The sequence below is a fragment of the Sturnus vulgaris genome, chromosome 20 (genome assembly GCF_052056855.1).
Source record: "Sturnus vulgaris isolate bStuVul1 chromosome 20, bStuVul1.hap1, whole genome shotgun sequence".
Classification (NCBI taxonomy): Eukaryota; Metazoa; Chordata; class Aves; order Passeriformes; family Sturnidae; genus Sturnus; species Sturnus vulgaris.
Window position 1 is genome coordinate 5,512,315 of NC_142262.1, and position 14,989 is coordinate 5,527,303.

The following is a 14,989-nucleotide window of genomic DNA, read 5'->3' on the forward strand; positions in this document are numbered from 1 at the left end:
TGCAATCTGTAACTGGATGTGGGTGAATTCACTGGCTGGCAATTCAGAGGAAACCACGCTGATCCTGTACCAGTTGGAGCCAGATGGTGACTGAAATTATTCAGATGACAAGTACTGCAAAAGCCTGAAAAATGACCCTGCTGTGAAGTACCCAAAGCAGAGATGGGATCCCAGTGCAAACCAGGCAGTGTGGGGGGAGCATTTGCAAACTATGGGATGATTTGCCACTGGTTAATTGTAATCCTTGCCTTCATCCTTTCCTAGGTTCAGCTGATCCACTATAACCACGAGCTCTACACAAACGTCACAGAAGCTGCAAAGAGTCCTAATGGGTTGGTGGTAGTTTCCATATTTATGAAAGTAAGTATTCCATACTAGAGATTTCTAATATATAGACAGTAAACTTTTCCCTGAACTGTAAATGTAGGAGTTGGACTCCTCATTATGTTACAGCAGTGCCCAGAGGCTCTGATCTGGAATCCAGAGGCAGCTTCATCCTGAACTGAGCACACCATCTCTGCTTCAAAGCTTTTACAATGTAAGGGAAATTAAACGGGATAAGGGAGGTGGGGGAAAAAAATCCCTTACATCATAAACATCACTCATAAAACTTTAATGGCTATGGCAGAAGTCACTAGCTTTGCAGATTTAATGTTTCTTCATGAAATGTTATTCATCCAAATCTCTTCTGGAAGGTTGAGGCCCTGGGATAGAGGGCATGTCATGCTGATGTGTCAAAGCCAGCAAAATCAGTTTTTCTCAGTGTTATTTAAAACATCTTAAAACTATCAAAACTGAAAGAATGTTAAAAGTAGAACTTCTGATATCTTCCATTTCACAGAGCTACAAAGACGTGAATATTTTGTCTCCATCCTGTTGCATTCAAGGTACATAGTTAAGTCTATAATTTATAGTGATCTCACAGTGAACTCAAGACTTTGGTTTTCCCAAACTCTTTAATTACATCGGAGAAACTTTTTCTCTCATTTTATATAAAAAATTTATTTCTCCCCTCCAAATATTGTTAATATTCTGTCATCATGTATCTCTGTTTCATCAGTCTAAAAAAGTGAGTAATGCTGAAGTTCACCTCATCACACCATAGGTATGGGATAAGGGGATTAGTACTCTAATCCCATTTCATAAAGGTCCTAACAAAGCATTAACCCCAGAATTAAAAGTATGCATTTCCCAGAGCATACTGAATAATTAGATACAAAAGGGCAATTTTCACACAGGTCTAATATTTAAGAAAGATATTTAGATTTCTTTTTTTTTTCATCCAAAATATATTGTATTATGACCCAACCATCTGGCCTGCATTCATGAAAAGGGAGAAATTAAAGAAAAGAGAGAGGGAATCTTGTCAATACTTAGAAGTACCCGCAGGAAGGTGTCAGAGGATGGACCAGGCTCTGCAGGAAAGAGGCAGCAAAGGGGCAGAATCTGACACATGGAAAGTTCCACTGGACATGAGGTGTTACCTCATATGTTACCCAGACATAAACCAGAGGAAGAGAGCTTTGATTTGCAGTTAAAATAGCCTGCTGCAAGGAAAATATATTTATCAATAAATAAAATAACAGAATACTAATGAAATTAAAATCCTGCTTAATATATCAACCATCTGCAAATTTCATCAGAGCTGTTGGAGAAGAAACCTGTGCTCACTCTTTTATTCAGGCTTTACTTTCTGTTCGCCCTGTTCTTCCATCTTGGTGTTTTATTTATTTTACCAACTTTCTATCAAGCTTCATTAGAAAAACAAGTAAGTAATTATTTCCTTCTCCCACAATGGAAAAAAAGGCAGAACCCAATTGGAGGAGTATCAGAGAGTGAGTGTGTGTGTGCACACGTGGAAGAGCTGCAGTTCTGGCAAGGAAATGTTTGTGAGAAGATTTTGACATTGTGCATTTTCTCTTCTGTAGGTATCTGAATCATCAAATCCATTTCTAAATCGTATGCTTAACAGAGACACCATAACGAGAATAACGTATAAGAGTAAGTTTCTTTTCATTTCCTCTGGTAACTGTGTTCTTTCTGTATCAAATAACACATTTAGTGATCCTGAAACAAAAGGCACTTCACTGTGGGCAGAAATTCCAGGTTTGCATTGCCAGCAACTCTGCATGATAAACTGAGGAATGTGGAAAAGCTCATTAGGTCATCACTGTATCAAATGAAGTTTGAACTTCAAAGTCTGTTTTATGTCTGAAGGTGCAACAACAGATTAATGAAATTATATTTGACACATAAATATACTGTATTCAGACAGAATGCTCAGGAGAAACTGCCTACTGTTAGCAGCAAAAGGGACATGTGGAGCAGCCTGGATTATATCAGATCTGGTTATGTCAAGATGCTGACCATTAATTGGATTTGGTATTCATCAGTGTTTTCTTTTTGTAGAGAAAAGTTACAACATTCCTATTCCACTACTGCTGCATTTAACAGATGTAGAAGGAGGCTATTAACATAGCTTATACATTTGTTGTATTGACATTTGAAAAGCCTTTAACTGATAATCCTCAATAATTTCATATTCATATATTGACCTTGTGGAAAACTGGAGCTTTAATTAAGGTATTTTAGAGAAAATAATGAAAGATATGTATAAAAACTTAAACCTCTTCTCCTGAAGACCTCATTTCCTTTGTCAAATTGAAGTTTGTAAGTTCAACAATAAGAGAATTTAACTTTCAGAAAGTACACAGCAAACTGATAACACAAATGGTTCCTTGTCCTCTCCTGCTGCAGCACACACACCTTTCACCCCACGGATGTTGTTCTGATTTTAGCTGACAGTTAACAAATCTTGTTACACCCTTGGTCCAAATAAGAGGCTTCTGTGATAATAAACCTCAGTTCTCTACAATGCCTATGGAAAGGAAGGCAGCAGAGGGTTCTCCTCAGGATTTTTTTTCCAGATTGTTCTATCAGCATCAAATGTCATCTTCTCTGCGTGGAAGGAGCAGATCAATCTCATTTTTAAACTGCTTGTCCTGATTCCTTGCAAAAACATTTTAAGGCTGTTCTGCAAGAGCTTCCTGCCTGCCAGTGCTGCTGCAGCATCCTGGGAGCAGGGAATTATTGTTATGGCTGTGTGTGCTTTTCCCTGCTTTTTCACCCACAAATTCCATATTCCCAGCTTCTGTCTGGGAACCAGCCAGATGTTCTCCCATGGGGCCACACCCTCCAAATACCAAATATTTCATTTGAATGCTACATTTACAGTGGGAACTGCTTCTCTCTGGAGCTGTCTGCATCCCACAACCTCCCATTGCTTGTTTTGTCTCCTTACAAGGGAAACACAATTCCAATCACACCTAATTTGGGTTTACTAAATGAAATTTTGCATGAAGATGAACACACAAAACACAAGCTGGAAAAGCAATGATTAACAGAATTGCTTTAATTTTTAACCACTGTTTTTGCTAAGATTATCCATTTTAAATCAAACCCCTGGTAGACATAATGCACATAATATTCCACAGGGCATTGGGTTACTTACTGTAGTAACAAGTATTGACTGGGAATTTTTAGTGTAAATTGGGAACATGAGAGTGTTATTGAAAGTAATTTTGCAGTTGTCGTGCATGATGGATTATAGCATCATTGCTGAAAACTAATCTTACCTCTAACACTGCAAGGATTCCTGCTGTGCCTTCAGCAGCTGGAGGTTTTCAGCTTCTGCTTTTTAGGGCTGAAGTCAGTTCTCAGCACAGTGCTGACAAAATGCCCAGACCTCATGAGCTCCAGAGGAGGGTGGAGAGAATGATAAATGGAGCACTGGTTCAGAGTCAGGACAGTTCATAACATAAATAAAAGGGTTTGGTTTGTTTTTTTTTTAAAGAACAGCAACAAAATTAAGTGCTGTCTCTCCTGCTGCATGAAATTTCCATGGGCAAAGAGCATTAAAAGGGAAATTTTTACTCTCAGATATTAATGGCTACAGTGAAGTAAAGTGGACCCCAAGGAATTTTTAAGGAGATTTTAAAGGCTTGTTTTATTCTGTTATCACAGCCCAAAGAATCAACTGTGAGCAAGTTGAAACAAGGTTTTTTTCAAGCAGGCTTTAGTCAGAAGCTCTGTGGATATCTCAAAAGAAACCTGCTTCATTATTCCTCATTAAGTGTGCCATTTGAGGGGATAAGTTAGTTTTCTTTCAAAACACAGTGTTTGAGTAACATCAGGGAAAAAAGTAACTTTTTAGATACACAAAATTCCACATAACAATTTGGTCTTGTCATTGTCTGGTGAGCAGAGAGCCTGAGCATCTCTACATTCCTTACCCTGTCAATCTAACCCAGATCCTTTTCTGGATTATCATGATATGAACTTTAAAATCAAATGTACCTTCCTCCATTCAATAAACGATATATTCTCTATAAAAAGCAGTATTATAAAGAGAACATGCACAGATCTTGTGTGAAAGCTGACCCCACACATCTATCAGAAACCATGGGATAAAAGGATTTCCATCATTTCCTAGGTAAATTGTCAGAGTCGAGGCCTTTATGTAAATTAATGTGAAATCTAATGAAATCTAATTTGTAGAGACAATTCTTGGGTTTGGAAATTACCCTAAGGCACCAGCAGATCAAGAGAAACAGATTGAGGGCTGCAGAGAGGAGTGATGCTGAGCATCCAGGAAAGGCTGGATGGGTTTGTGAAGGGAGGTTTGTCACTGGCAAGAGATCATAAGTGGTGATTTTGAGCATTTTGAACATATTTGCAGTAAATGTAAGCAAGACTTTGAAGTGCTGCAGTCTGGTATTAATACCAAGCCACCAGGTCTGCTCCAGCTCCAGAACAAGAAACCCTTACTAAGATGTGGGGAAAGGGCAGACTTTTCATGAGAAAAATGTTGGTGACCAAATCTTCATTGTGTAGTCTCCTGTCATGGAGCCATCTGACTTCCCATGGGAATATAACTCATATACAGGCATTAATAAATATTACATTTTCTTGGACAAACTCTTATTTCATTCACCCCTATCTTGCTCTTTTCCTGAAGTGATATTTTCCTCCAGTTTCTCATATCAATATCCCTTGTCTGTATTAATCTTCATTTAGTTTTCCCTCTCCTAGTAAACATTTCAGGGCAAATTCTGCCTGGTTGAAATGATTTTAGCCCAGCTGAAGCCAGTGTGGAAGCAGAAAGCAGAATTGGTCCTTAGGGATCTCTTCTGCCTGACTCTGTGCCACTTGGTGCTAAACACACCATTCTCCATGACTCATAAATAATGAACAGGATGTTCATGTGGGAAAGGGAAAAGTGTGGGATGATTCATTGAAAACATGAAAAAAAAATCCATCAGTTCTCTTCTGATGCAATTCTAGCAAAATTATCAGTGCACTGCAAATAATGTTTTTAATGGCTAGGACACAGGTGTATCCAGTCATCCCTACCTGTTCACATATAACTGCATTTTGACTGTGTTTTCATGCTTCTGTCTGGAAGGTTTGTGTTTAGAACGAGGCTCTCATGGGCCAGTGAAGCCTGGGGGTGTTAGAAGAGGTGACAGTCACCTCCCACACACTGATGGCACTCTCAATCACCCTGGTCCAGCTGCAGGGACAGGGCAGAGGACTCCTGTTCTGACAAGCATGAGAGGATCTGCCAAGATTTTATTTTGTGAAATAACAAACACATTTCAAATATGAAATAACACTAAGGACCTGGTCAATGAGGCAGAAACATTACACTCTCACCTTGGCACTTTAACTGATGCTGTAGCTGCCAATATTGTTGCCCCAAAACCCTGTACCATGTTGACTGTGCTGTGTTAAAATAAAAAACAAGGTCACATTTGCTCTGCCTGTGTTCTTTGATTTTCTCTTTCCCAAGACAATAGTCTGCAGCCTTTTTTTTTATCCATTAGATTGTACAAGACAAGTATTTTGCTCATCTAAGTTATTTCCTTCAGCTACAATATGTTAAATTTAAGTTAAATTACACCTTTTTTTTTTTTAGCTCTTATACACTTCCTTGATCATTTGGATTTCTCTGCAAATCAAGGCCAGTTCATGTTGAGCATTGAAAGAGGGAACAGCTTCAGTGTGCCCTTTTCCTTGCCTGCATTTTAATGTTCCCTCTGCAAATGAACCAAATTGGAGACACCACACACTAGTGAAAGGGTTCAAAGAGATCTCACAATCTTACAAATCATAACCACCCCAGCTTTCTCTGAGATACACACAAGCAGCAGTGTATCAGTAATAAAAAATGTTTATCCCGGAGTGGATGAACTCCTACAGCCTAAGATTTGGCAGGAAAATCTGAGTTTTAGCTTTGACAGCACTGCCAGAAGTACTGCAGGGCCAGCATTACCCAAGAGAAATAGTGCAGGTAGTACAGAAAACACTGAGGAACTCGGATGAATTTTGAAAGATATAACTGTATCTCATTATATTTTGGTACATATCCACAGAATAAATTCTTTTGCAGAGGAGTACACCTCATTAATTCCCAGGGAGCCTTAAAATAAAGGCAGGGGTCCTTGTAGTGTTTCCCAGCAATTTTTTCACCTACAGATGAGCTTTCTGAGGGAGCTGGCACTGCACCCACTGTGCACATGAAAGGTCAGGAGGCTCCATGGAGCAGCTTTATTACCATGCATTAACTGCAGCTTCCTCTCCTGACAGAAGGGCAATTAAGTTTTAATTCTCTTGGCCTTCCTGAAGCTTTGTTGAGCAAGAATTGTTAATCACCCCCCAAAAAAAGGAAAGTTGGCATTCTCCCAAAGGGTTCTGCATCTCAATCAATAACTTCAAGAATTTTTTTACTCCAGTCCCTAAGTGTGACTCAGCGTTGAGCTGGGAGTGCCTGTGCTCAGCTCTCAGTGTGAGAATGGCAATCTCAGTGCAGCTCCACCCAGCAGGGTCAGGGATGTTCCTTGTGTTATTTGTTCTTTTCTAAACTGCTGCAGCATCCAGAAATGTTAAACTTCCTTCTTTGGTAAAACTTTGGTAAAACTGAACACCATGTCATCATGTTCTGGAGTTAGGAGACATGAAAAGGGTGCTGGTGTTTGTTTGGGTTTTTTTGTTTTGTGATGCCACTGTTTTACCTGGGTTGTTTTCCTCTGTTCTCCAGATGATGCATACTTACTACAGGGGCTTAATATTGAGGAACTTTATCCAGAGACATCTAGTTTCATTACATATGATGGGTCAATGACAATTCCACCCTGCTATGAAACAGCAAGCTGGATAATAATGAACAAACCTGTCTACATAACAAGGATGCAGGTAAGGCAAGTTACAAATTACTCAATCTAGGATAGGTACAAAATATTATTTTAAACATAATATTTATAGCTTTACATTAGATTCAACCCTTGTGCTGTAGGGATCTCTGCATGCAGGTTATATATCTTGCAGAAGGACTGAAGAGGTTTTTTTTGTCAAAATAAAAATATTGACTGTTTAGAGCTCCATCAGTATCTACACACACAAACTTTGAAGGGGGCCTTGTTTTCAGTGAGGGCTTGAGCCAAATGGTTTCCAGCAGTCTCTTCACAGCTGCATCGTTCTGTGATGCTGTGAAAAGTTACCTGGGGACTCTAAAACAGGTACAGCAGTGTTGTACAAACATAACTGAGGTTATTAAGGATAACAGGCCATTCCTAGGTCTGAATAAACACGTGTCCATAGCACATTAATGTGACATCTGGAGCCTTCTGAAAATAAAATCAGCTGATGCTTTCTGATATAGAATAAAATTAGAGGATACACACCACAAATACCTTTGGAAAAATCAGATTGCTGTATTGAAGCCCCTATTAGAGAGAAGCAGGAAAAAATATGCAAGAGAAAACACAACTTCACATCCAAAAGGAAGCTGCTGAGGAAACAAACCAGGGGAAAAATCTCAAAAACTACAATTCTGTACAACTTGCTTACAATCCAACTGCCTGGCATCAAAAAACAGCAAATTCAACAGCAGTTACCCTCTTCTCCAGCATTTCCATCAGTGAGTTGCCTACAGAGCTGTGAGCTGAACTAAAACTGTCTTGCACACTGGAACCCCAAGGAATACTTGAACCACCATCTGCCTGCCCCAAGCAGGCAGGAGAAGAAATATGGCCTGAGAAATGACATGAGGAACAAGAAAACAACCCAAAATACCACTTTGGGATTTAAACTCATATTAACATTGTAAATAAGATGACTTTTAAAAGCCTGAGATGTTTTATTTTTGTGATATTCCTTCTGTCCAGTTGAGGCTGGAGGCAGAGGCAGCACTTTGTTTCTTTTCTAAGTGGGTGATTTGGGAAAATGACACAGCTGAGCACAGGCAAAAATGCTCAATATTGTGGACTTTTCAAACACAGGACCTGAATATTTTCCTACAAGCAGCATTTTTAGGTCCAACATTAATATGCAAAATAAGGATTAGAATATTTCTAATTTGTGCTGCTACTTACAGGTTATAACTTCATGGCACTTGCTCCTTGTCATGCTTTAATGGTTAATCACATCCTTCATTAATACTTAGTTATATCCTCTATTATTAATGCTGAAAATGGATTTTGTGGAATACTTACTAATTATGTTGTATACTCAGACTGAAAAAACAATGCCCAGCTCAAGTTTTCCCTAGAATCTGTTAAAGACTTCCAGTACATAAAACCCAGCTACTGGATTTCCCCATTAAATGCCATAAACAAACCTCTTAAATCATACACTGACATAGAAGGTATTTTTGTTTTATATCTTTAAACCAAAATATTGAGGATTTCTGGTTTGTAACTTGAAACTTTTTTCCCCCCCTCTCTGATTTTGGCTGACCTGAATCAGTTAAGAGTTGCATTAGCCACCACAACAGCCATTTCTGTCAGTCAGTGCTGGATGCACAGGATGATTCAGTATTTCCCTCTGTGCTGTGAAACCATCTCAGAAGAAGGCAGGAGTCTGCTGTAGGAACACTCAGTCACAGCACAGACAGCATCATGACAGACCTGTCAGCAAAAAAAAGGCTCTCACTTTTTAACATCATTAATTTCACGACTTCAGCAGCGTCACTGTCAGTTTTCTTTCCCATCCAGCCTGCCCTACCTGGTTCTTGGATAACACCAACCAAAGCTGTGGCTTCTCAACTGAAAGCTGCACTGATAGCTACAAAATTCAGGAAATTAGCTCTTGTCATTCATCAGGTTCATTTGCTCTGTGCCAGCTGCTGCCATCCAGCACTATGGATTCCATTTCTTTCCAGCTCACCCAAGGACACTTCAATACTGTGTCCATTTGTTCCCCACAGAACTAACCTGTTTACTGCTTACTCTCATTTAAAATGGGGCTCAAAAACAGAGAAGCACACAAGGAATGGTTTTAACTTAACTCTGACTACAAACTGTCAGAGTTGAATTAAATTCTGTTTTACTGAAATTCTGTTTCACTGAAATTCTGTTTTACTTCCATTTATTAACTAATCTATTTAATAGTGTTGTATGTTGTTTGCTTGCAGCAAAGAGCAGTGCTGAAAACCCCTTGTTTTGTCTTTATAGATGCATTCTTTACGACTGCTAAGCCAGAATCAGCCATCACAGATATTTCTGAGCATGAGTGACAATTTCAGACCAGTCCAGCCTCTCAACAATCGATGTATCCGAACCAATATCAACTTTAGTTTACAGGGAAAAGATTGTCCAAACAATAGAGCACAGAAACTACAGTATAGAGGTATGTTCCACCCCCACAATAACCCTCTCTGTGCTCTCACTGAGCTCCTTTCTTTGAGAAATCCAAGGGCATAACAAGGCACACAAATAAAAACATAAAACTCCAGATCCGGGGGGATAACTGTGTCAGTCAAATGCCACACATTTGAAATAGATGAGTTAATGTGCAGGAAAAGCATGACAGAAATGCAGCCTGGGACATCAAATGTGGTTTTTTAGAAGTACACAGGACAGTTCTTTGGTTTTCTAGCCTCATTTTAAAGTCTTCTCACCTTACAAAGTGTATTTTGCCCTGGTTTACTCACCCACAAAGGGGAATGAGCTAGTCTTGATGACAGCTGATCTCTAACAAAATTAATAATTGATAAGACTTAATTTCACTTTCGAGGTGCCCCACCATAACAAACACCTGAATTGCTGTGTTGTGTCAGGCTTTGGGTGTAAACAGTGAATCAGCTCAGTCACCTGCAGCTGGAGCCTTGCAGTGCCACAGCTGTGGCTCACAGCTCAGCCTCAATGTCCTCATGCATCTCTGAGCCCCACGCACACAAATAATGGTGTGGGAGTGCCCTCACAGCAGTGATGTCACCATTATGATACTAAAGGAAGAGAAAGGACATTTTCAGCAGCAAGGCAGATGACCATGCTGCAATACTTCAAAGAAACAGTCATTCAGATTTAATTCTTTGCTAGAAAGAGGAGGAAGCTGAACCTCCTGGATTTCTTAAGATTTCTTAGTGCCTAATACAGCATTAAAGTTTGATTCACAACGTTAAATCAGTTTCATATTTGGAGTTTATCGAACCATAATTGTTTTTTTTTTGTTTGTTTCTCTTCCAGTAAATGAATGGCTCCTCAAATGAGACAGAGCAGGCAGAACCCAAATCCTCAGTGGAATGCTCCTTCTGGGAACTGACATCATCTCCAATGCACCCAACCTCCCTCTCTGGGCTCACGTGCACCATGTGCTGTGGGGAAAGAGCTGCCATGCTGGAAAACTCCTCCAAATTCATTCATGTGATTGGTGGCCATTTCAAAACCAAACAAAACAAAGAAAAAGAAAAAGTGTTACAGTAAACATGATTATAATTTTTTCCTGAACTAATTTAGAGTCACAAAGAAAGACTTTTCAGCCTTTGTACATAGGAAATTCTTCCTCTTCTCCCCCCCTTCTCCCTCAATTGAAAAAAAAAAAAAAAAAAGAAAAAAGGTGGCTCAGTACAGCATCAAAGTGGAGTTGTGTTCTGTGTGCCAAGTAATCCTTGGAAAGTTTCATTATTTCACAATCATTAATGGATACTGACAAGACAGAACAAGACTACTGTCAAGGAAACTTATTTCTAAGTTACAATCTTTCTGTTAATATAATTTAAAAAGGGAAAGACTTTGAGAGATAATTATTGTAAATATATCACTGCAGAATATAAAGGAAATTGAAATATTTCCCTCTGTCACACATCCGTAGTAGGATTTGGCAAAATCAGAATATATCCATTTTCTGTTTCTTGTTTTACAACAGATCATCATTGTGTTGGTTACTATTAACAGCTCAATAAATGTCTTTAACAAATTAATTTAGTTAAATTGCTTTGAGTTCTTTTTTCTTTCTGAAATAACAAGCCTCTGCTAATTGTGGATGCATTATTTGTGTTTTTCTCTTTTTTTCTTCTTCTTTTCCTTTCTTTTTTTTACGTCATTTCTTTCTTTGCAGCCCATTCAAGTGAGTTAATGACAATTGGGAATGCACTTAGAGGTGCTATAACTGTAACTCCACTTTATGGTCCATCATTAACAGGAACTGGGCACAGAAGCAGAAAGCAGCTGAAACATATCTCAGTTTTAAATTGTCATTTTCCTTGCTGAAGCCATTGTTGGAACAAACATTCAATCCTGTAAATTGGTGGTGAAAGGGATATTTTTTTCTTTACAGATAAAACAGGAGCTGACCAAGTAAAAGGAAATGCCTTTTTTTCTTATTTATTATGGTCATTCACTGTGTTTGGTTACTGTCAAGAACTCAATAAATGTGTTTAACAAGTTCACACAGCACATGTCTGACCTTCTTTTGAATACTGAGGGATTTTTCAGGGTGTTGGTTTTTTGGTTTTTTTCAGTCTGGAGAGGGGTCAGGTCCCATGATCTCCCATCCCTAATGTCCACATTGTACCACATGTAAGTTCCTAGAAAGCAAGATGAAGTCAGAAAATGCTCTGGCAGCAGGGAATTGTTTACACCAAAGGGAAGAACAGACACTTCAAGAAGTGTGAGGGAGCAGCCAGGGAGCTTTAATGTGACAAAAATGTGTTTTTATCTGTGCCTGTAGAGAACAGTGCAAGGAGCAGCAGCCAGGGAAGTTGAGAGCCTGTGGTTTGGAAAGATTGCAGCTTGTAGGGTGAGAAGAGACCAGGACTGGCCTTCGGGGCACCCTCAGGATGGAGAGGGAAATCTGTGAGGAACCCAAAATTACCAAGAGTTCAATTGCTCAGTGCAAGGTGCAGGGAAGGTGAGAAGGGCTGCACTGGGTCCAGGACTGGTGACCCTGCCTAGGATCCTCTTTGCACATTGTAAATTTACTTTGTAAATCCTCAAGGTGTTTAATTTCCAGCATCCTGTTTGTGTATCTGTAAAATACTTGATCCTCAAGTTAATTCATTTGAAGCATTTCAAATGACTTCCAACACCATGCAGTGACTAAAAAATCCACAACACAACCACAGAAATGTCACACAGTGAGTGTTACACTGTAGATTAGTACTGTCAAATTCTGTAAAAAGCAAAATTTCTACTTTAAAGTTTACCTAGCTAATAAAAAGTGAAGAACAATGCCTTCAATATTTTTGAGTGATCTATAACTTATAAATTTGTTTCTCCTACTTGCTTGGTGTCTTTTAAGCTTCACTTAGGGTGCAGAGTAAAGTTACTGAGAGCATAAAATCCACAATTCATCAATCTCTATTTTTGGACAAATATCCAGCAGTTGTTGGTCCAAGTTTTTCAGTGACAGAAGGTAAGGAAGATAAGCCAGTCCTTCATAATAAAACTTGTAATAAGTAATAAACCTATTTTCTATTTTAATGAAAGTTGATAGAAGGGATTTAAGGGGAGGGAGAGATGTGATAGAAGGGGCTAGTCCTAGGAAGGAATCATGCTGTGCTTTGAATTAACCCTGCAAATTGAGAAAGGGAGCAAAACTGGGACACCACAAACATCTTTGTCAACATTTCCAACTCCATTTTGTGAGTTAAGATTTCATATCTCGCCATGAATTGCTTAGGTTTTTGTTTTAATCACAGTTTGCAGCAGAAATAGACCCAAATAACACTCAGAATTAAGTGGTTTGCCTATTTCAGGTGTGCTCACATTCAGACATGCAGCCCCAGGTGTTCACATCAGGCTCAGATCCTTCTCTGCTCCATCTCTTGGTTCTTTCTCAGCAGGGAGAGGGAGTTTTGTGCTTTGCCTTTAGCTAGCTTGTGAGCTGGCACAAGAATTCTCTTGGGACTGCATAGAACTGTGGTGACTTCTGCAGCTTTTTCTGGGACTCTCCAGCTTAGCTTTGGTCTGAGAACAGACCTGGGTGCTGCACCCCGGCTCCAGACCTCTGCAGAGGCCAAGCAGAACCCTAAAACCCACCAGCTTTCTCCACTCTGGGAAGGTTTTAATATCTAACATAATAGATATGTTTTTTCCCCGTGCCTGCATGCACTCTGTGTGTTAAATAAGCAGGGTTTTTTTCAGTTCCCTCCAAGAAATCTTACCAGATTGTTACAAACAAATATAATAGAATTGTCTTTTCACAAATATTAAGATGAATGCTATATGTATGATGTTAAAATAACTTTGCTGTAAAGATACAGTTTTTATTTCTGCTATTAACAAAACTTAGATGTAGTAATGGGATAGCTGATCTATGGTTATGATTGTAATTGAACTGCCTGTGTAGTTAGGATAACATCCAGTGAACATCTGATGAGGACCCTGCTACTGAAATGCCAGGTATCAGCACCTGCCATCTGAAAAAAGTGTGGGCCAAGGCCCAAACTTGGCAATGACAAGAACAGACTAAAACCACAGCCAGGAAACACACGTGCTCTAAAAAGGCCCAAGGAGTGGCCATGCTAAACAGTTCCTAGAATATGTAAACTAATTTGTAGAAAATGGTTTCTAAATATGCAACAGGCTGATATAATAGAAAAGGTATTTAAAGAGTGACTCCAAAGAGAGTAGGTCATTTACCATTAACCCTTTGCTTTATTATCATTGTCTCCTATTGTCTTTTATTAAACTTTTAAATTTTACCAGGAAAGTGAACTTTGTTTTTCACTGTATCACTGGTGGGGGAGGGAGTGCCAAATCCTGACTTCTTTAGATGAGATGCTCCTTTCAGGATCTCTCCTCCTAACTTGTCTCAAACTGAGACACAAAGCTGAAAATTTTGCAGCTTTCAGGAGGTGAACCTTCCCCAAAAGTGAGGAACTAAAAGGAAAACAGTAAATGGCCAATGTATTTTATTGCAGATACCAGATTTGTAGCAAAAGGCAGATGTTCTGCACATTTTGCTTTACATCTCAAAGCTTTAGTACTAAAGGATGCATGCCAAAAAATCCAGATACTTGGTTCCTAAACTCAAAATACTGCAAGTTTTTCAGGGAGATAAGCTATAACTGCTCCATGTTTGGATTTTTTTATTAGATTTTATTCCCCAGATATAGTGGCTGACAAAGCATGGAGAGTTTACTGTAAGAGTTGCTGATTTACTGGCAAATGGCTCAACACAGTTCTCAACAGCACACTAAAATTATTCAAGGAGCTCGTTTGTATGGCAAAGAACAAGCACCATTTATAATAGGAAATGTAATGCAGGCAAACATTTTCTGTTTCTTACAGTGTCAGGCTTCTATTCTAATAACTAAAGATATGTCAAACACATAGAACAGAAAATGAAAAACAGGATAATAAATCTTCTAAGGACAGGAAAATAACAGTTTTTGAATAGAGGAAAAAAATCCTTAGTAGTATTAGGAAAAACAGCAAAAATATTGACGCAGTTTATGAATTTAGGCAGATGCTCCCACCCCATTAGGGGAAAAAGAGCTGGAGCCAAAAGTAAATGCAAGGGGAGCAAAATTACAGTGGAAAATAATGTAGCTGCCCCAGAAGGAAGGTCAAGGCTATGAAATTCACCTTGGGTGGGCATTCCCAGCACAAGGAGACAGCCAACACCTCCCATTCCACTTTCTGAAGCACCCAGGGATTTGCACTCATGGCACATGTCCAAATGCACCAGGACCAGCTTTGGGCTG

At 39.1% G+C, this 14,989-nt stretch overlaps 1 protein-coding gene across 2 annotated transcripts in view; it reads left to right on the forward strand.

Moving 5' to 3' along the window:
• CA10 (carbonic anhydrase 10 (inactive)) overlaps positions 1-11,728 on the forward strand; it is a 174,162-nt gene extending 162,434 nt beyond the window's left edge. For both annotated transcript variants that reach the window (XM_088176533.1, XM_014878278.2), the window contains exons 6-10: positions 265-360; positions 1,929-2,001; positions 7,100-7,254; positions 9,513-9,687; positions 10,527-11,728. In XM_088176533.1, the coding sequence (XP_088032659.1) occupies positions 265-360; positions 1,929-2,001; positions 7,100-7,254; positions 9,513-9,687; positions 10,527-10,549 (522 nt within the window). In that variant the 3' untranslated portion in view covers positions 10,550-11,728. The remainder of the gene's footprint in view (positions 1-264; positions 361-1,928; positions 2,002-7,099; positions 7,255-9,512; positions 9,688-10,526) is intronic.
• Positions 11,729-14,989: the final 3,261 nt, after the last annotated feature.